The sequence below is a fragment of the Meles meles genome, chromosome 11 (assembly GCF_922984935.1).
Source record: "Meles meles chromosome 11, mMelMel3.1 paternal haplotype, whole genome shotgun sequence".
Taxonomy (NCBI): domain Eukaryota; kingdom Metazoa; phylum Chordata; class Mammalia; order Carnivora; family Mustelidae; genus Meles; species Meles meles.
In genome coordinates this window covers 50,922,742-50,944,129 of record NC_060076.1, presented here as the reverse complement: position 1 = coordinate 50,944,129, position 21,388 = coordinate 50,922,742, and the positions used below count along the sequence as shown (strand labels likewise).

The window sequence follows — 21,388 nt, the reverse complement described above, 5'->3', positions numbered from 1 at the left end:
GATTAAGAGTCTCTTATGGTTTGTCTCCCTCCCAATCCCATTTTTTTTCCTTCCCTAACCCCCAAATTCCCCACGTTGCATCTCAACTTCCTCATATCAGGGAGATCATATGATAGTTGTCTTTCTCTGATTGACTGATTTCGCTAAGCTTAATACCCTCTCATTCCATCCACATCATCACAAATGGCAAGATTTCCTTTCTTTTGATGGCTGCATAGTATTCTATTGTATGTGTGTGTATATGTATACACACACATACACACACACACACACACACCCCACATCTTCTTTATCCATTCATCTTTTGATGGACATCTAGGTTCTTTCCATAGTTTGGCTATCGTGGACATTGCTGCTATGAACATGCAGGTGCACATGCCCCTCGGATCTCTCCTACCCTTTTTGATGTGCCCTTCTCTCCGTGACTAGCTGTGGAAACAGTCTTCAGGTTGTTTTCACAGTTAGTTGCATAAATGTAATTGTTTAAATGTGTCCATGGGAAGATCTTCCCATGTCACATCTTCCAAACCAAGAGTAGAAGTCCCTCCTAAATGCCTTTTAAACAAGATACACAGCAGGTCCTCATAATGGTACAAATCTGGCCAGCCCCCTGGGGAGAGGCACTGCTGCACTGTGGCCCTAAGTAGGAAGAGTACCAAGGCCTCCACAAGAATTGGTTTGCTTCTTAGTTGACATGAGCCAGACTCCTTATGCCTAAGTCTAAGACAAAGAGCCTCTGTCCCCCAGGTGTTTCTGCCTACTTTGTGGAGAGTTTTTAAATCACAAATGGGATGTTGACTTTTGTTGGATACTTTTTGTGTGTGTCTATTGAGATCATATGATTTTTAACCTTCATTTCGTTAATGTGGTGTGCCACACGAATTGATTTGCAGATGTTGAACCATACTTACATCCTTGAAATAAATCCTTGTTGATTGTGGTGCATGATCTTTTCAGTGTACTGTGTATTTTGTTGAGGATTTTGGCATCCAAGTTCATCAGAGATTCTCATGTCCTTTTCTGGTGTTGGTAATTCAGGTCTCATAAAATGAGTTTGAAAGCACTCCCTCCTCTTAAATTTTTAGGAAAAGGTTGAAGAGGATTATTATTTCTTCTTTCAATGTTTGGTAGAATTCACCGATGAAGCTATTTGGTCCTGGACTTTTGTTTATTGGGAGGTTTTGATTATTAGTTTGATCTCTTTATTAGTAATCAGTCTATTCAGGTTTTTTTCTCTTTTTTCAGGAATCAGTCTTGGTTTGTAGAAATTCATTTCTTCTGGGTTGTCTAATTTGTTGAAGTTTTATAATAATAATCTCATAATCTTTTATATTTTTGTGTTATCAGTTGTAACAGCTATTTCATTTCTGATTTTCAGTCCTCTAGTTTTTGGTGATGCTAGCTAAAGGTTTGTCTTTTTTTTTTTTTTTTCAAAGAACGAAATTTTAGTTTCATAATCTTTTCTGTTTCTACTCTGCTCATTGTTATTTCTTTCTACCTACTAACTTTGGGCGTCATTTGTTCATTTTCTGTTCTTTGAATGTAAAGTTAGGTTGTTTGAGATTTTTGCTTCTTGAGGTTGGCATTTAGTGCTTTGAAGTTTCCTCTTCGAACCATTTTTGCAGCATCCCTTAAGTTTTGGTATGTTACATTTCCATTTGTCTCCAAGTTTTTATTCTCTTTTAATATCTTCTTTGACCCCTTGGTTGTTCAACAAAATCTTTAGTCCTTACGTATTTGTGAATTTTCCAGTTTTCTTATAATTATTTTCTACTTTCATCCCACTGTGGTCAGAAAAGGTGTTTAATATGATTGCAGTCTTCTTAAAGTTTGTTTCTTGGCCTAGTATATGATTTATCCTGGAGAATGTTTCACATGTAGTTCAAAATGCACACACACACATCTGTTAAGTCCATTTGGTCAAAAATGTTGTTTACAAATCAGTGTTTCATTACTGATTTTCTTTATGGATGATTTATCCATTCATGTTAAGTGGGGTGTTCAAGTCCCCACTACTATATTGCTGTCAGTTTCTTCCTTTAGATCTGTTAATATTTGCTATATATAGATATAGATATAGATATTCCTATGTTGGGTGTGTAAGTATTTACAAATGAGAACAAAGATTGGCATTATATATCAAGTGTATTTTGCCTGCTCTAAGTACAGCGACGAGTGCTCTCCTTTGGTTTCCATGTATGTGGATTATCCGTTCACTTTCAGTTTGTGTCTTTGCTTCTGAAGTGAGGTTCTTAGGGGCAGCATTTAGATGGGTCTTGGTTTTTTTCCTCCATTAACTCACCCTGTTTTTTAAGGAGAGCATTTATAATGGATTTACACTTAACATAATTGGTATGTTTGTACTTACTGCTTTTTTATAGTTCCTATCTCTTCCTTTGTGGTTTGATGACTTTATTGATATGCTTAGATTTCTTTTTGTGTCTCCACCACAGGCTTTTGTTTTGTGGTTACCATGAGGTGTACATATAGCAGCACATCTATAGCAATCTAAGTTCATAACAATTTAAGTTTGATTCCATTCTAAAGCTCTGTTTACTCTCTCCCCATTTTGTTTTTGATGTGATATTTTACTTATTTTTAAATAATTATTGCAGTTAGAGTTATTTTTACTACTTTTGTCTTTTACACTTCATCTAAATATCCACTACTTTTTTTGTATATTTACCTTTAGCAGTGAGTTTTTACTTTCATGTTTTCAGTTACTAATTAGTGCCCTGTGTTTTTAGCATGAAGCTGACCCTTTGATATTTTTTGTTCTTTTTTATGTAAATGTTTAAAATTGAACATCTTATGAGATTTTTTTTTTGCTACTGAAGATGTTTTTATTTTATTTGAAATATAATTGATATAACCTTTTTTAACATTTGTTTTAAGGCTGATTGATGGTGAATTCCTTTAGCTTTTGTCTGTCTGAAAAAATAACTTTACCAGGTAGAGTATTCCTGGTTGGAAGTTTTTTCTTTCTGCCAGTTGCAGGTCAGAAGACAATGACACAGTATATTTCAATGTTTTTGCTAAAAAAAAAAAAAATTGCTGATAGTCTTATCAGAGTTCCCTGATATGCTTGTTGGGGTCTTTTTCTTACTATTTTTAATAGTCTCCTTATCTTTAAATTTTGACGTATTAATTATAATGGGTCTTGGTGTGAGTCTCTTTAGATTCATCTTCTTTGGAATTCTTGGGGTTTTCTGGCTCTGATTATCTGGTTGCTTTCTTCCTTCCCCAGGTTAGATTTCTTTTTTTTTTAAGACTTTATTTATTTGACAGAGAGAGATCACAAGTAGGCAGAGAAGCAGGCAGAGAGAGAGGGGAGGAAGCAGGCTCCCTGCTGAGCAGAGAGCCCAATGCGGGACTCGATCCCAGGACCCTGGAATCATGACCTGAGCCAAAGGCTTTAACCCACTGAGCCACCCAGGCGCCCCCCTCCCCCAGGTTAGATTTCTTAAAGTAAGTTTTCTTCTTTTTCTCTCTGCTCCTTCTGTATCCTCTATGATGCAAATACTGGGTCATGTGCTATTGTCCCATAAGTCCTGTAAACTGTCTTCGCAGTTATTTCATTTTGCTCCTCTGATTGGATGAGTTCCACTGCCTGTTTTTGAAGTGACTGGTCCTTCTGCTTCATCTAGTGTGTTGTTGAACCCCTCTAGTATATTTATCAGTTTTGCTTACTGTGTTCTTCAGCTCTTTCACTTCTATCTCTTTTTGAAGTTTCTCACAGTGTTGATCTATCTTTGTTCATCCATGCTGGATTTCTAAAAGCTTTAAGGTGATGCCAATATTATGGATCCAAGGACCACCCTTTGAAGAGTAGCAAGACTTGAAGTATTACAAGTTAGAAGGTACTGCTTGATCTCACAATCCTGTTGATATTTTCCTATTGGTGATAGAGTTGGGATGTGCTTCAAGCTATGGATGTCCTCCAAACCTCCACCTTCCATTCTTGTGAGAATGAAAATGGTAATTGTCTCTGACAAGAAAATCCTTTCAGAAGAGTGTCATGCAAATATCTATTCTTTCATGTGCCTACCTCTTTGAAGTCTAGAACTAAGACCATTTTCTCAGCTCTAACATCATGGCTTTACGTAATACTTCAACTTTTTTCTTTTAACCCGACATACATTTATGAGGCACCTGTCTTGGGTGGGGAATGTGTTCCATTCAAGCATGTGTGAAGAAGTGAAACTGAAAGCAGCCCCAGAACGTTTGAAATATAAACATGGCTGGACAACAGGTGCCAGACAATGAGTCATCTTGTATGCTCTAGGAGGAGTTTGGATTTTATTATGAATGCCACCTGGTTGACTTTTAAAAGATTATATATTTAGCAGCCTAGTATTGAGAAATGACAAGACTGACGAAATGGTGCTAATAGCAATGAAAGCAATGGAACTGGAGAGATCTCATAGAAGAGATTCTATGAAAGTATGAGAGCCATGGCTTCAGTAGTGCTTGGATATCACAGAGGAGGAGGAAGCGGACACATGTATAAATGGACTTAACAACTAGGTAGGAAAACAGAAATATGAGGGTGAATTGGGTAAGAAATTGTTAATATATCTGTGTAATATCCAATTAGATATTTTCACTTAGCAATTGGATGTAGATCTGGCCCATACAAGGGTAGTGTAACCCAAGAGGAGGGAAAACAGGAGATGAAGAAAGGCAGGCTAGAACCTTTGGGAACACTAATTAATGGGCAGAAACAGGAGGGGGGAAAAGATAATTTAATGAGTAGAAAAAGAAAATATATTCACAAAAAGTAACAAAGGAGTTTCCAGAAAATAAGGAAGGATCTGGGTATCAAAATGGATCAGAAAGAACAAACAAGAAAAGGTAAACATTATCTGGTACTCAAGGAAACTTGAGTGAGAGTTACTGGTGACCCGTGAAGAGCAGTTTCAGCATGTCAGTGGGCACAAGTCAAATCAGCAGTGAGTAATTTCCAGTTGTAGTCAAGGAACATTAGCAAAATGATCCCCACCCAAGACAGGTGCCTCATAAATGTATGTCGGGTTAAAAGAAGAAAGTTGAAGTATTACGTAAAGCCATGATGTTAGAGCTGAGAAAATGGTCTTAGTTCTAGACTTCAAAGAGGTAGGCACATGAAAGAATAGATATTTGCATGACACTCTTCTGAAAGGATTTTCTTGTCAGAGACAATTACCTCGATGTACTAGGTAGCCCTAAGTTTCCGTTCCCCCGTAGAAACATCAAAACCAACCAGAAACTGGCTGAAATTACCCTATAGGAGTAAAAGCCTAGGACAACCAAGCAAACACTGAAATTAAAATCTACCTTCAAAAAGGCAGGAAATTCTGTGGCATTCTCATTCATCCTTCCCCACTCTCTCAGCATGGCACAGTCTCAGCCCAGAGGCATCAGCAGTTCATTTCCCTCCCTCAATCCATAAGGAGTACAGAAAAGCCTATCTGTAGTGTTCTAACCTATCAGGGAACCACCTAAAGGAAGGATCTCTAAGATCTCAAGTAGGGGAGGCAGCCACTGCTTGTGAAAGTTGAAGGGGGACTATAGACCTGCAGACACCTGGGACAAGAAATTATAAAGACAGGAAATAGCCCACCGAAGGCCCTGAGGACGTGGGGTGAGATGCCTTAGGAAATAAAGACATTAGAAAGTAGACATATGTACAGGGAAATTAAGAAAACTACATGCAAGGCCCAGGCAAGACACATTATCACAGTAAAGACCTAAGCTTTCACTGCAGGCTGATGCCTAGGCTCAGAGCACACCCAGCTAATCAGTGAAGGAGTGCCCAGGCACAGAGTCTGTATACAAAAACTGGGAGAGATGTTTTCTCAACTGTTATTTAAGAAGAAAAATTCACAAATATTGGGAAAATACCTTGAAACAAGTGAAAATACAGGATGCAGAGGACATAGTGCTCAGAGAAAAAGAATGTATTTATAAATGCTTACATTAAAAAAGAAAGATTTCCAAAAACAACCTAACTTCTGGTGTTAAAGAACTAAAACAAGAGCAAACTATCCAAAGCTGCTAGAAGAAGGGAAATAATAAAGACAAATAATAAAGACAATAATATCTATAAAAGAAAAATCAATGAAACCAAAAGTTGGTTCTTCCAGAAGATCTATTAAGGAGAAAAAAAAAAACCAGAAAACTCAATTAAAATCTGAAAAAAGTGGTAATACATTAGTACTATGAACAATGGTACACCAACAAACTGAATACCCTAGATGCAACAATTTCCTAGAAACACACAAAGTAAGACCACATCGTAAGGAAGTAAAAATACACATAGACCTGTAACTAATAGGGAAATTCAATTGGTAAGAAAAGCCCTGACCCAGATGTCCTCACTGGTGAATTCTACCTCATATTTAAGAATTTATGCCTACATTTATGTCTCCTAAAAATTGAAAGGGAAGGAATGCTAACACTCCCTAACTCGTTCTGTGAGGCCAGGATTACCCTGATACCAAAACCAGAGGAAGACAATACAAGAAAACTGACAATCAATATCCCTTTTAATTACTGATGCAGAAATTCATGTGGTGAAAGGATATTCTGTATGATTTCATTTTTTTTCTATTTATTAAGACTTGTTTTGTGGCCTAACATGAAAAAAAAATGTGTATTCTGCTCCGATTTGGAGCTGTTTTCTGTATAGGTTTCTTAGGTCCAACCGGACTGTAGTCTTGTTAAATTCTTATTTATTGATGTTTTGGTTGTCTTATCCATTATTGGAAGTTGGATGTTTAGTCTCCAATTATTATTGGGGAACTATTTCTGTCTTTAGGTGTCAGTGTTTGATTCATGCATTTTGGAGGTTTGGGCTTATGCATATATGTTAATAGTTGTTATATCTTGGCCTTTTATCAATATATAATTTTTTTAAGATTTTATTTATTTGACAGACGGAGATCACAAGTAGGCAGAGAGAGAGGGGGAAGCAGGCTCACTGCCGAGCAGAGAGCCCGATGCGGGGCTCGGTCCCAGGACGCCGGGATCATGCCCCAAGCCGAAGGCAGAGGCTTTAACCCACTGAGCCACCCAGATGCCCCAATATATAATTTTCTTATTAGGATAGCCACCACAGCTCTCTTTTTGTTCCTACTTCTGCATGGATTATCCTTTTCCATCCTTTTACTTTTGTAGAGAGGTTTAAAAAAATCAAATTCTAAGCTGTTAAGCTAATATCTGCCTTTTAAGTGGGGAGTTTTTTCCCTTTTAAAGTAATTAATGGTAAGGAAGGACTAACTTTGCCACTTTGGTACATCTTATGGCTTCCTTCCCCACTTCATTCCCTCTATTACTGCAGAATCCTCAAGAGAATACTAGCAAATGAAATATAGGGGCATATTAAAAGGATTACAAACCTTCAGGTAGGATTTATTCTTGTAATATAAGGATGGTTCAACATATGATAATTAACCATGATAATATTATACCATATTAAAATGATAAAAGGAAAAAAAAGCATGATCTCAACTGATGCAGAAAAAGCCTTTGATGAAATTCAAAATTCTTTTGTGATTAAAAACTCAAAAAACGAGTAATAAAAACAAACTACCTCAAAATAATAAACACTATAGGGGCATATGGGTGGCTCAATCATTAAGCGTCTGCCTTTGGCTCAGGTCCTAATCCTAGGGTTCAGGGACTGAGCCCCACATTGGGCTCCCTGCCCCTGCTTGGCAGGAAGCCTGCTTCTCCCGCTTCCATTCTCCCTGCTTGTGTTCCCTCTCTCGCTGTGTCTGTCAAATAAAGAAAATCCTTAAAAATAATAATAATAAACACTATAGATGAAAAACCCATAGCTATCATAGTCAGTAGCGAAGACTAAAAACCTTCTCTGCTAGGATGAGGAAGAAGACAAGAATGCAATGTTCACCACTTCCATTCAGCATAGTATTGGAAGTTCAGAGCGATTAGGCAAGAAAAAGAAAAGCCACCCAAGTTAGAAAAGAAGTGAAATTATCTTTTTTATAGATGACACAATCTCTTCTGTAAAAACCCTAAAAATCCCAATGCCAAAACCAGAAGAAATCTCTTGGAGCTAATAAATGAACTCAACAAAGTTGCAAGATACAAAAATCAATAGAAATCAGTTGCATATCTATACATGAATTATGATCTAAAATTATGTATTTCTTATATATTTTAATTTTTTTAAGATTTTATTTATTTATTTGACAGACAGAGATCACAGGTAGGCAGAGAGGCAGGCAGAGAGAGAGGGAGAGGAGGAGAAGCAGGCTCCCTGCTGAACAGAGAGCCCGATGCGGGGCTTGATCCCAGGACCGCGGGATCATGACCTGAGCCAAAAGCAGAGGCTTTAACCCACTGAGCCACCCAGGCGCCCCTCTTATATATGTTGTATATATATTCTATATCATGCTATATGTCAAATTATATATAAAATATATATTTCAAATTATATATTTTGTACTTCGGGAAATTAAGAAAATCATACTACTCAGCCATCAAAATGAAATGTTGCCATTTGCAACATGGACAGAACTTGAATATATTATACTAAGTACAATAAGCTAATCAGAGAAAAACAAATACCATACAGTTTCATCATATATGGAATTTAAGAAACAAAAAAGGTGAACATTCAGGAATGGGGACAAAAGAGAGAGATGGGGAAACAAATCATGAGAGACTCTTAACTATAGAAAATAAACAGGATTGATGGAAGGAGGTGTTTGGGGAATGGGATAGATGGGCGATAGGTATTAAGGAGGGTATTTGTTTGGATGAGGACTGGGTGGTTATGATGAACCACTGAACTCTACTCCTGTAACCAATATTGAACTGTATGTCAACTAACCAGAATTTAAAAAAATAAATTTGGCTCTAAAGTGCCAGAAACAAAAAAGAACATCATTCTACTTATAAACTTAACCAAGGAGGTGAAAGACTTGTACACTGAAAACTACAAAACATTACTAAGAGAAATTAAAGACGACCAAAAGAAATGGAAAGACATGGGTGCCTGGGTGGCTCAGTGGGTTAAGTCTCTGCCTTCGGCTCGGGTCATGATCCCAGAGTCCTGGGATCAAGCCCCACATCTCTGCTCAGCAGGGAGCCTGCTTCCTCCTCTCTCTCTGCCTGCCTCTCTGCCTACTTGTGATCTCTGTCTGAAAATAAATAAATAAATAAATCTTTAAAAAAGAGAAAAGAAATGAAAAGACATCCTGTGTTCATGGATTAGAAAACTTATTATTAAGATGTAAGTACAGCTCAAATTGATACAGATATTCAAAATCCCAAGGACTTTGTGCAGAAATAAGAAAATCCAACCTAAAATTCAGATGGACTGTCAAGAGACTCTGAATATCCAAAATAAAAATTCTTGAAAAAGAATGAAGTTAGAGGCTTCACACTTCCTGATACCAAACTTACTACAAAGCTACAGTAATCAAAACAGTGTAGTTCTGGCATACAGTGCAAGGGAATGGAACAGAGAGACCAGAAATAAATTTTGTACATATGATCAGATGAAGTGTGCCAGGATCATTCAATGAGGAAAAAAACAGCTTTTCAACAAATGGTGCTGAGAAAACTGGGTAACTACATGCTAGAGAAGAAAACTGGATCCTTATTTTAATTATGTACCAAAATTAACGTGAAATGAATCAAAGACTTAAATGTAAGGGTTAAAAGTATAAACTCTAAAAAGAAACATAGGGAAGAAGCTTCATAATACTGGCTTGGCAATGGTTTTTTTGGAAAGGACACAAAAAGCACAATCAAAGAAAAATTGGATAAACTGGATGTCATCAAAATTGAAAGCTTGTCTTCATCAAAGGACACTATCACCAAAGTGAGAAGACAACCCACAGAATGTGAGAAAATACAAATCATAAATCTGATGAAGAATTAATATCCAAAATATAAAGAAGAGAACTACAACTTAACAGAATAAACATTTCTCCAAAGACAATGTACAAATGGACAATACACACATGAAAAGATGTTCAACATCACTAGTAATTAGAGAAATTCAAATTAAAACTATAATGAGGGACACCTGGGTGGCTCAGTGGGTTAAGCTGCTGCCTTCGGCTCAGATCATGATCCTGAGGTCCTGGGATCGAGTCCCACATCGGGCTCCTTGCACAGCAGGGAGCCTGCTTCCTCCTCTCTGCCTGCCTCTCTGCCTGCTTGTGTGTACTCTCTCTCTCTGACAAATAAAATCTTTTTTTTTTTTTAAGATTTTATTTATTTGACAGAGAGAAATCACAGAGAGGCAGGCAGAGAGAGGAAGGGAAGCAGGCTCTCCGCTGAGCAGAGAGCCCGATGCGGGACTCGATCCCAGGACCCTGAGATCATGACCTGAGCCGAAGGCAGCGGCTTAACCCACTGAGCCACCCAGGTGCCCGACAAATAAAATCTTTAAAAAAAATAAATAAAACTATAATGAGATGCCACTTCATTATTTCTAAAAATAAAATAACAAGCATTGGTGGAAATGTGGAAAATTGGAACTTCTGTGCACTACTGGTGGTAATGTAAAATGGTACAGCTACTGTGGAAACCAGTGTAGCAGTTTCTCAAAATACTGAACATAGGGGCACCTGGGTGGCTCAGTGGGTTAGGCCGCTGCCTTCGGCTCAGGTCATGATCTCAGGTCCTGGGATCGAGTCCCACATCGGGTTCTCTGCTCAGCAGGGAGCCTGCTTCCCCCTCTCTCTCTCTCTCTGCCTGCCTCTCTGTCTACTTGTGATCTTTCTCTGTCAAATAAATAAAATTTAAAAATCTAAAAAAAAAAAAAATACTGAACATAGACTTCCATAAGATCCAGCCATTCCACTACTAGGTGCACACTCAAAACTACTGAAAGCAAGGATTTGAACAAATATATTTGTACAAATATATGTATACTAATGTTCACAAGTAGCATCACAATGGCCTAAAGGCGCAAACAACCAAATATCCATTGACAGATGGTTGGATAAACAGAGTGTAGTATATACTTACAATAGAGTATTATCCAGCCTTTAAAAGGATTGAAATTCTATACATGCTACAATAGAAATGAACCTTAAAAACATTAACTGAAAGCCAGGCACAAGTAAATTACACGCCAGTATCTCTGCTGAATATAGATACAAGGACCCCCAACAAAATTTTCACTAGCTAAATTCAAAAAATATATGAAAAGAATCATACAGCATGAGCAAATGCAGTTTACCTCCGATGCAAGGATAGTTCAAACCCACAAATTGATCAATGTGATACATACACCACGTTCAACAAAACAAAGGATAAAAATCGTATCTCAATAGATGCAGAAAAACCATCTGACAAAATTCAGTACCCGTTCATGATAAAAACCCTTTAAAAAGTGGGTAAAAGGAAACTAGAGGGTATTATGCTGAGCGAAATAAATCAGAGAAAGACAATTATCATATGATCTCCCTGATATGAGGAAGTTGAGAGGCAACATGGGGGGTTTGGGGGTAGGAAAAGAATAAATGAAACAAGATGGGATCGGGAGGGAGACAAACCATAAGAGACTCTTAATCTCACAAAACAAACTGAGGGTTGCCGGGGGGAGGGGGGTAGGGAGAGGGTGGTGGGGTTATGAACATTGGGGAGGGTATGTGCTATGGTGAGTGCTGTGAAGTGTGTAAACCTGGCGATTCACAGACCTGTACCCCTGGGGCTAATAATACATTGTATGTTAATAAAAAAAATTTTTTTAAGTTCCTTGGAGGGGAAAAAATTGGCGGTAAAAGGGGAATGTACATCAGCATAATAAAGGCCATATATGACAAGTCCACAGCTAACATCCTCCTCAGTGGTACAAAGCTGAAAGCCTTTCTTCCAAGATCAGAAGCAAGAGAAGGACACCCACTCTCCCCATCTTTAACATAGTATAAGAAGTCCTAGCTAGAGCAATTAAGAAATAAAAGGCATCCAAATTAAAAAAGGAAAAGTAAAAATGACATGCTACTGTGTATAGAAAACCCTAAGGACTCTATCAAAACCTGTGATAATAAGCAAATTCAGTAAGTTGCAGGATACAACATCAATATACAAAAATCGGCACCAGACTATCAAAGAGAAATGAAGAAAACAATCCGTTACAATTGCATCAAAATGAAAAATAACCTAGGAATACATTTAACCGAGGAGGTGATTATTGAAAACTAGAAAACATTTATGAAAGAATTGAAGATGACACAAATAAATGGAGAGATATTCTGGGCTTATGGATTGGAAGAATGAATATTGATAGAAGGTCCATATTGCCCAAAGCAGCATACAGGTGAAATGCAATCCCTATCAAAATTCCAATGGCATTTTTCACAGAACAAGAACAAATAATCCTAAAATTTATATGGAACTACAAAACAAAACAAATAGCCAAAACAATCTTAAGACAAAAAACCTGGAGGGCCCATGATCCCTAATTTCAAACTCTATTAAAAAGCTACAGGCAATGGGGGGCCTGGGTTGCTCAGTTGTTTAAGTGGCTGTCCAGCTCAGGTCATGATCCCACAGTCCTGGGATCAAGCCCCACATCAGACTCCCTGCCCAGTTGGGAGTCTGCTTCTCCTTCTGACCCTCCCCATCTTGCACTCTCTCTCTCTCAAATGAAAAAGGAAAAAAGCTAATCAAAACAGTATACAGTGTTGGCATAAAAACAGACATTGATCAATTGCACAAACAGAAACCCAGAATTAAACTCCTGTATATATATGGTCAACGAGTTCTCTACAAAGACGGAAGAGTATGTGGTAAGGAAAGGGCAGTCTCTTTAATAAATGAGGTTGGGAAAACTAGGCAGCCACATACAAAAGAAGGAAAATTAACCACGATCTTACCCCATACACAAAAATTAACTCAAATGGATTAAAGACTTGAACATTTGAAACCATAAAACTCTTATCAGAAAACATAAGCAGGGGTGCCTGGGTGGCTCAGTGGGTTAAAGCCTCTGTCTTCGGCTCAGGTCATGATCTCAGGGTCCTGGGATCAAGCCCTGCATCAGGCTCTCTGCTCAGCAGGGAGCCTGCTTCCCTTCCTCTCTCTCTGCCTGCCTCTCTGCCTACTTGTGATCTCTGTCAAGAAAGTAAATAAAATCTTAAAAAAAAAAAGAAAGAAAAGAAAACATAAACAGGTGCACCTGGGTGGCTCAGTAGGTTAAGCATCTAACTCTAGATTTCAGCTAAGGTCATGACCTCAGTGTCATGAGATCAAACACTGTTGGGCTTCACACTGAGCGTGGAGCCTACTCGAGATTCTCTCTCTCTCCCTCTGCCCCTCCTCTCCATTTGTACTTTCTCTCTCAAAAAAAAAAAAAAAAAGTAACAAGGTCCTTTGATATAAGCATTACTGGTTTTCTTTTTTTAATCTGACATGAAAAGCAAAAACTACAAGAGCAAAAATAAGCAATACAACATCATTCTAAAAGCTTCTATACAGCAAAGGAAAGCATCAACAAAATGAAAAGGCAAGCTACTGAATGGGAGAAAATATTTGCTAATCGTAAATCTAATAAGGGGCTACTATCCAAAATATATAATGAGGGGGACCTGGGTGGCTCAGTTGGTTAAGCAACTGCCTTCGGCTCAGGTCATGATCCCAGAGTCCCAGGATTGAGTCCTGCATTGGGCTCCCAGTTCAGCAAGGAGTCTGCTTCTCCCTCACACCCTCTCCCCTCTCATGCTGTCTCACTCACGCTCGCTCTCTCTCTCAAATAAATAAAACCTTTAAGACCTATATGTGTGTGTGTGTGTGTGTGTGTGTGTGTGTGTGTGTATCTTTATATAAGGAATTCATGCAACTCAATAACAACAATAAAATTTTTTTAATGTGTGGAAGATCTGGATAGATCTTTTCCCAAAAGATATATAGATGGCCAACAGGTACATGAAAATGCATCTTAGTACATAATCACTACTTGTCAAGAAAATGCAAATCAAAACCACAATGAGCTATTATTTCACACCTGTTAAAATGGTTATTATCAAAAAGACAAAGCTGTTGGCAAGGATATGGAGAAAAGATAACTCCTGTACACTGTTGGTGGGAATATAAATTGATGCAGTCACTGTGGAAAACAGCAGGGTTATTCCTCAAAAAATGGACAACAGACCTGCCATATGAACCAACAATTCCACTTCTGGGTAGAATTTATCCAAAGAAAATGAAAATGCTAACTCAAAAAGACATATGTACCCCCATATTCATTGCAGTATTTATAACAAACATGCACGCAATCTATATGGCCATCAGTGGATGAATGGATAGAGTAAGTGTGGTATATATAGATAATATGTATCATGGATGCTATTTCATGTGTGTGTGTATATATGTACATATATAATAGAATATTATTCGACCATAAAGAATGAAATCTTGCCATTTGTGACAACATAAACAAATCTTGAGGGCATTAGGCTAAGTGAAAGAAGACACAAACCATATGCTTTCTCCTACATATGGAATCTAAGACACACACACACACACACACACACACAGAATAGATAGTAGTTGCAAGAAGCAGGGAATTAGAGGGTGAGAGAAATGGTTGAAGGGGGTCAAAAATAAAAATTTTTGTGGAAGATTTCTGCTTATCATTTTGAAGGTGAATGGCTCCCCCATGGACCCTTGGAGTCCAAAGACCCCCAAGAGCTTTTTTTCAAAAGTGACCTGTCAGGGTCATGGGATCGAGCCCCGTATCGGGCTCTCTGCTTGGCAGGGAGCCTGCTTCCTCCCCTCTCTGGCTGCTGCTCTGCCTACTTGTAATCTCTCTCTCTCTCTCTCTGTAAAAAAGAAAAAAAAAAGTGACCTGTCAGGGCTATCTGTCTGCTTACTCTACTCAAGTAGCAGACACTGGCTAAGGGCCTACTGCTGTCGCGCTTATGAGGACACTGTTGGGCAAGCAGGGTGTTTCCAGTGATGGTCGGGCTCTGGCGACTCTGGGAGAAGCTTAGCCACCCTGAGCAGCACACAGCAGGAGGCCCTGAGCGGGAACTGACTACACATATCTAAGTCTACTTCCATTCCGCTGCACTGGGTCTAACCTGGAAACAATGAAGCGGAAGAAAGCAAAGAAATGATGGACTTGCTAACCTGAATGAATTTAGCAAGAAAATAACCAACCACATTGCCCCATGCACTGAAGGGGCACCTGGAGGGCTTCTGCCTGAAAGCTGACCACACCACGTTCTTGTGCTTTCTGCCAAGACCCCTTTGATGTGGTTCTTCTGGGAAGGGAGTGCACGTGCTCTGACTAGCTCTACGTGACCATTAGCCATTTGCTAACAGAATGCTTACCGACCACAGGAAATCTAACCATTAATGCCATGACACAAAGAATAGAACACGTGCCAGTGAATGTCCTTTAGGTGACACAAAGAAGGGCAAGATGATTGATCGGAAGGCCCCAGACAAAATGCGCTGAGGGATTCTGCGTCCCACGCAGCCTGAGCCTTGCACCCCACAACCCCCTCGCCACCCTTACCTTGGCTAACATACATGTCATGTTCTTCTGCTTCCCAGTGCAACGGGCCTTGCATCGGGCCTCACCTAGCCGTGCAACACAGACAAGTGTTCTGCCAGACACGGGATGGCATCACCTTACCATCAGAGCAGTGCAGTGCCCTTCCGAGGTAGGAGAAAGCCGCGGACCTCCATTCCCCTGGCCCTGTGTCAACATCATGGAAAGACAGTGTTGAGAGGACGTTTCTCCTCCAGCATCCCATGGTCTGCATGGTCAGACGCCCTGCCCTTTCCCTTCGTTCTCTCCGGGGCGGCCTTGCACTTACTCAATGGGCCAGGCTGGCCTTCTCCTTTTGGAGATAAAGAGCACAGAGGGTGCTGTTCCCCTGGGCTTGGCCTGATGCCACAGGAGATGTGCACTAGCCCTGGGGTGGGCAGGAAGTGAAGCCCACGTGGGGGTCACCAGACCTCAAGGGCTCCAGTAGCCCCTCACATTTGTTGGCCCCCCAGTAGAAGTTGGTCTAAAATGAGGATGCTGGTCCCTGGGTCTAAAATCATTCCTATCCAGTCCCTGCTCCCAGTCCTACTGGCCTGTGGATGTTCCCTTGGGGTGAGGACTCACGATCCCCACCCAGCCCCTGCCTCTCTCAGCCCCCATTCTGGAGAGACTTCATTCCTGGGCCATGCAGTGATACAGACTTCATAGAGCTGAGTACCCCAAGGCCCAGTGAGAGCCAACAGCCTTCTGAGATCCTACAGCCATTCACCAATAGAGATCAGAACCCACCTCTGCTAGCACCAGAAGCCTGAAGGGCTGCCCGGCCTCCCCCGATCCCACCCCTGCTGCGGCAGACCCTAACCCTGCCCCCCACCCCCTACAGGCCCGTGAGCACCCAGAACTGCTGGTCAGAAGCCTGCAGCGTACACTGGAGGGTCAGCCTCTGGAGCCTGTGCACGGCAACGTGCGGCAACTACGGCTTCCAGGCCCGACGCGTGGAGTGCGTGCATGCCCGCACCAACAAGGCCGTGCCCGAGCACCTGTGCTCCTGGGGGCCCCGGCCCGCCAACTGGCAGCGTTGCAACATCACCCCATGCGAAAACAGTACGTACCAACCCCAAAGAGCCTTTGGCCCGTTCCCCACAGGGCATGGGGGGCAAAGAGCAGGCCTGGGGACCAAACCTAAGCCTAGGGCCCACGATCGGGTTTCCCAGGGACAGCGAGCTGGGGCCAGAGTTGGGTCTTTTCAGAAGGGTGCCTGAGAGCAAGCCAAGATGTGTGCAAGGATGTGTGCACTCATGTCTGGGCCATAAAAGCTAGCTGAGTCTGCCCCCGAGGCACCGAGCCAAGCCAGAGGATCGTGGCCCTGGGCAAAGCCAGGTGCTACTGGCCCAGTGCTAGATGAAATGGGCCTCCGGCTTACCTGCAGTAGCTTGGCGGGTACCCAGAGAGGACAAGCAGACAGTGCATCCCCAGGGGCCAGGCCACTAGACAGAAAGTACTGTGTGCATAAGGAGCGCGCGCCAAGCGCCGCCTGCCCATCTGGCCTGCACCCATCAAAATTCCGCTTCTGGCAGAACAAGGAGTAGCCACGCTCCCTCCCCGCTCCCACCCCAGGGGTGCCCACTGCAAGGGGCCCCCACCCCCTCGAGATCGGATACTCGTTCACTCCCCCGTTCCTTAAGTTTGGGTTCTCCTCTGCCCAACATTGGCATTTGTATCCCAGTCGGGTATTCTCTCTTCCTCTGGACCCGAAACAAACTGGAGGTGGGACAAAGGGAAGGAATGAAGACAAAGTAGGAGGCAAAGAAGAAATTTTAGAATGTGGCCATGCAGGTCTCCCCCAAACAGGCCTCTCCGAGCATCAGGTTGCCAAGGCTGAGGCAGATGCCCCATGGGCACACTGTCCCTTCGTTATACACCGAGAGAGGTGATCTTTGTTCTCTGGGTGGCGCGGACCCATCTGTGGGTCAAGAGCTCACCACCATCCATACTAACATTCAGTCTAAGTAGTTCCGACTGTGTTAGTCACAGAGGTCCACCGCCCAAATCAGCACCAATATTTAAGGTTCATCTCATTTAGAGCTAGCATGCCACAGTGCTCGGGTCAGGCAGTCAGGGGAAGGAGGAGAGAGGCTTAGGAGGACAGGGTAAGGAAATAGAGGGCCCCCCTCCATCACCCAGCCCGCCATGGCACCCCAGGGGCAGCCTGGGAGGCACGTGACAGAGTTCCACCAAGGCAGCCTCCAGGTGCCAGACAGCAGTGGCCCCTCCCGCCCAGGAGCCCACTGCCCAAGGCAGACCCCAGCGGCTCCTGGGGCCCCAGGCCTTGGGCTCTGTTTCACATCTTGCTTCTGTCCCCTTCCCAGTGGAATGCAGGGACACCACCAGGTACTGCGAGAAGGTGAAGCAGCTGAAACTCTGCCAGCTCAACCAGTTCAAATCTCGCTGCTGTGGGACCTGTGGCAAAGCGTGAAGGTGGGGCCCAGGACGGAACCCCACCCTGGCCACACAGAGGACTCACGCCACCACCTTGGACAGAACTTAAGTTTTCTTTGTTTATTTATTTATTGCCCTCTCCCCGCCCCCACCACACACACCCTCGTCTGACCTCCTCTCCCACCCCAGACGGGAAGATCTCAGCATGTCCTCTCTCTCTGTTAGCTGGAGGACAGGATGTCGGGGCAAGACCAGGAAAAGGATCTAAAGGAGGTTGCAGAGCAGACACCTTCCCCACCGTGGGTCCCAGACAGACCGTGGGAGAGGCCAGCACAGCTCCCGAGGACAGCAGGGAGTCAGGGCCCAGAGCGGACGAGACGTGGGAGGGGAGGGTGACAGCATTTGTCAAGCCTTGACACAGACTTCGGATCACCAACCGTGTCTTCCCTGGCAGCATGCTGTCACCCCAGGAGTGTGCTGCTGCTCTGTGTCCTCCTCTGCCTTGGGAAGAGCAGACAGGGAGAGGAGGACACTGTCAAGAAGAACCCAGGCCAGAACTCAGCGCTTCTGGTGGGGAGCCGTGAGAACTCAAAGCACCAATACACAGCAGTCGGGAGGAGACCATCCAGGGGGGCCTACAGCACACGTGAGGCCAAACACAAAGTGGGGGGAAGGGTACAGAAACCAAAAGAAGCCTGTGCACGGTCCTCAGTGGGGCAGTGCAGGTAGGTGAAGGGAAGGCACATTCTGAACTCTGCTGCCCTCCTAGAGGGCCCAGGCCCTGGGGGCACATGGCACACACCATACAGTAGAACACATACCCTCCCCCTTGCATTGGAGGGGAGTCCGCACTCCCTGTGCCATCTCAGAGAACGTGCTGCCTCCACACCCGGAGAGAAGCTAGTGGGACCTCAGGCTCTGGTTATGCAGGCAGGACAGACCTGGTATCTCTGCCTAAATCACAAGCTCCGCACCACCGCCACCCCAACCCAGGATCAACTGCTGACATGCGCCCGGGGCATTTTGAGTGTGAATAGTCTGGGTTTTCTGCCTAGATGGCCAATGCTGCTCCACTTAAGGGACTGGAGTCAGTGTGCCAGAGAGGACCCACCAGGTCACGGGAGCCACTTCTGGAGCTGGCCAGGACACGGGGTGGGACAGCTGGCTTTGTGTGGGCCATTCCAGGAGCACAATGAGAGCTCCCCTCTGGTTTACACAGCAGCTTGAGGCAGGGGGCAGGGTGTGGTGGCAAAGCCATAGGGTAACTAAAGCTTGTAGGAGGGTCCTCAAGGGCTTTCAACCTGTTCCCCCCATGCAGTGAAATGCTACGAACCTTATGAAAATGAATACCACCCATTTTAGGAATTCATGAGCAATACAGCAAACACCCTTCCAGAAATGCCCATCAGCTACGTTAAAATGGCTGTGGATGGTCTTGTGGCAAACCTGAAATTCTGGGACTATTTGGCAAATTGCTTTCAGCAGAGGGGCTTTGGGTGATTGATTTTGGCCACCTCCCCCTGTTGGCCACCGTCACTCACCCCTCAGATCAGCCACCCCACCCCCCACATACAGACTCACAAAATGCCACTCAGCCCCAGGGCCACCCCTAATACCAGGGCACCTGGAAGTCAGAGATTGGGGGGTGGGGGGGGTGTAAGACAATATTAAGCTGTGTTCTCCCCAGGGGAGCTATGGACAATTAATGTGGGTCTCTTTCTTCCTCACCACGATGGGCTCTAAGAAATCATGTTACTAAAAATCAGTGTCCTGTTTATTTAAAATAAAAGAGAATGTTTTCTATGTCTGTATATCTTTTGTGAATATTTATTAGGATTTCTTGTATAAAAAAAGTGCAATATTAATAATTGTACATTGTCATCCAGAAAACAAAGTATTTGGGGGACTTTTTATTAACTTCCTGCGGTTGTGTTCCTGTAATTACTCAGTGGTAATTATTGTATTGTTCCTATTTTTAATAGAACCTGATGTTTAACTCCAGGTCCATTCACTGTGTACAGAATTCATTGTAAAGCTAACATGGGATGACAGGACAGTAAGAGGGGATTCACTTGTGACGCAATAGTTACACACGGAACGAAGAAGACCAATTCCGTACTACTAACTGATGTGGTTGGTGATTTCTAGTTCAAAAGCTATGGAAAACCAGTGGCCGATATTTACGTTGCCTAAATGGCAGGTGTCCTCCAGCTCTGCCTCGTGTTAGGCTGCAGCAGCTGGAGTGGGTTTCAGAGTGAGCCTGGAGGACCCAGGTTTGGGGTGGGAAGTAGCGAGCTCCTTGCATGAGATGAATGTACATTTACTGTTTGTTCTGTGAATCGTGACTCAGCAGCAGCACAAGGTGATTAGAGCGGCTGAATAATGTGGAAGGAGGCACTTCCTCCTCTAAAACACAAAACTGTATTTATATTTTTTGTACAGATAATACAGCTTATTTATTTAAAACTGGTCGTCTGAGTCTCTGTTAAGCCCAGCCTTCCCTGTCTTATTCTGCGCAGGGGGTGAGGGTGGTTCCCAGCCACTTACGAGGACTCGGCTGACATGGAAGACTTAACGTTTTTCCGCTCTGCCTGGGAAGCTGGGGGCCCATGCCTGAAGGGCCAGCTCTGTAAGTCAACCCAAAGGAGCTACATCTGTGGACATGCACATATTCAGGCTTAGTACTGTCCTTGACAATCATCTCATTTACAGCCCTGCACAGTGGGAAGATGGGAGCCCCAGGACCTTCCAAAAGAAGACCGGGCATCTCTGGAGGCAGGTGCAGACTTGGGTGCAGGGATGTGCACAGTCTGATGTAACCATGTGCTGAAATTCTGGATGGACACCCTTAGTAGGAGCTGACATTTAAAGATCATCACTACGTGTCATCCTCCCGTGATCCCTAGGACCATCACCATTTGTATATAAGTAGACAGAGGCCCAGAGAAGGCTGGGGTCAACCAGCGGGTGGAACAGGGATCAACCTCCTAGAAGCCTGGTTTTTTAGCCAGAGCCATTTTCCCACCTGCTCTGCCAGCACTGGCTCCCGTGTGTAGGAGCAGACCATGCCTGGCCACCTTCGTGGGCACTGTTCTTCCCTACTGCTTGAGGACAGTGGGACATGTTACTGGAGTTGTCACTTTCTCATCCCCTAAAATCTATTCTGATGGCATTCGAAGGCCCCAAGCTCCCGATTTGTAAAACATTTTAGCAGAAATAAAGCTACAGTGGGAAGCACAGGAGAAAAATCAAAGTGCACATGGAGTTTTTTGGTGGTTGTTTTTTTTTTAATCAACAGGCTCCCGCGGACGGGCAGCCAGTCCCCAGGCCCAGAGGATGGGCACACAAGGACCTTGGTGGGAGGTGCCTGAGAGGAACCCCCCAGCCTCAAAGCCCAACTCCAGCCTGTCTTCCAGCAACTCACGCAGCATATCACAGTCTGTTGATCCCCGTAAAAATAAACCAGAAAGCTCTTCCTGAAAT

At 43.0% G+C, this 21,388-nt stretch overlaps 1 protein-coding gene and 1 long non-coding RNA gene across 3 annotated transcripts in view; one reads left to right on the top strand and one right to left on the bottom strand.

Annotated features, from left to right (window-relative positions):
- ADAMTSL1 (ADAMTS like 1) overlaps window positions 1-20,329 on the top strand; it is a 935,024-nt gene extending 914,695 nt beyond the window's left edge. For both annotated transcript variants that reach the window (XM_046023640.1, XM_046023641.1), the window contains 3 exons: window positions 15,529-15,638; window positions 16,350-16,570; window positions 17,836-20,329. In XM_046023640.1, the coding sequence (XP_045879596.1) occupies window positions 15,529-15,638; window positions 16,350-16,570; window positions 17,836-17,942 (438 nt within the window). In that variant the 3' untranslated portion in view covers window positions 17,943-20,329. The remainder of the gene's footprint in view (window positions 1-15,528; window positions 15,639-16,349; window positions 16,571-17,835) is intronic.
- The window catches only part of LOC123953416, a 44,013-nt gene that overhangs the window by 20,603 nt on the left and 2,022 nt on the right, over window positions 1-21,388 (bottom strand). Inside the window, exon 3 of the long non-coding RNA XR_006820871.1 lies at window positions 15,491-15,673. This is a non-coding gene — a long non-coding RNA (uncharacterized LOC123953416). The remainder of the gene's footprint in view (window positions 1-15,490; window positions 15,674-21,388) is intronic.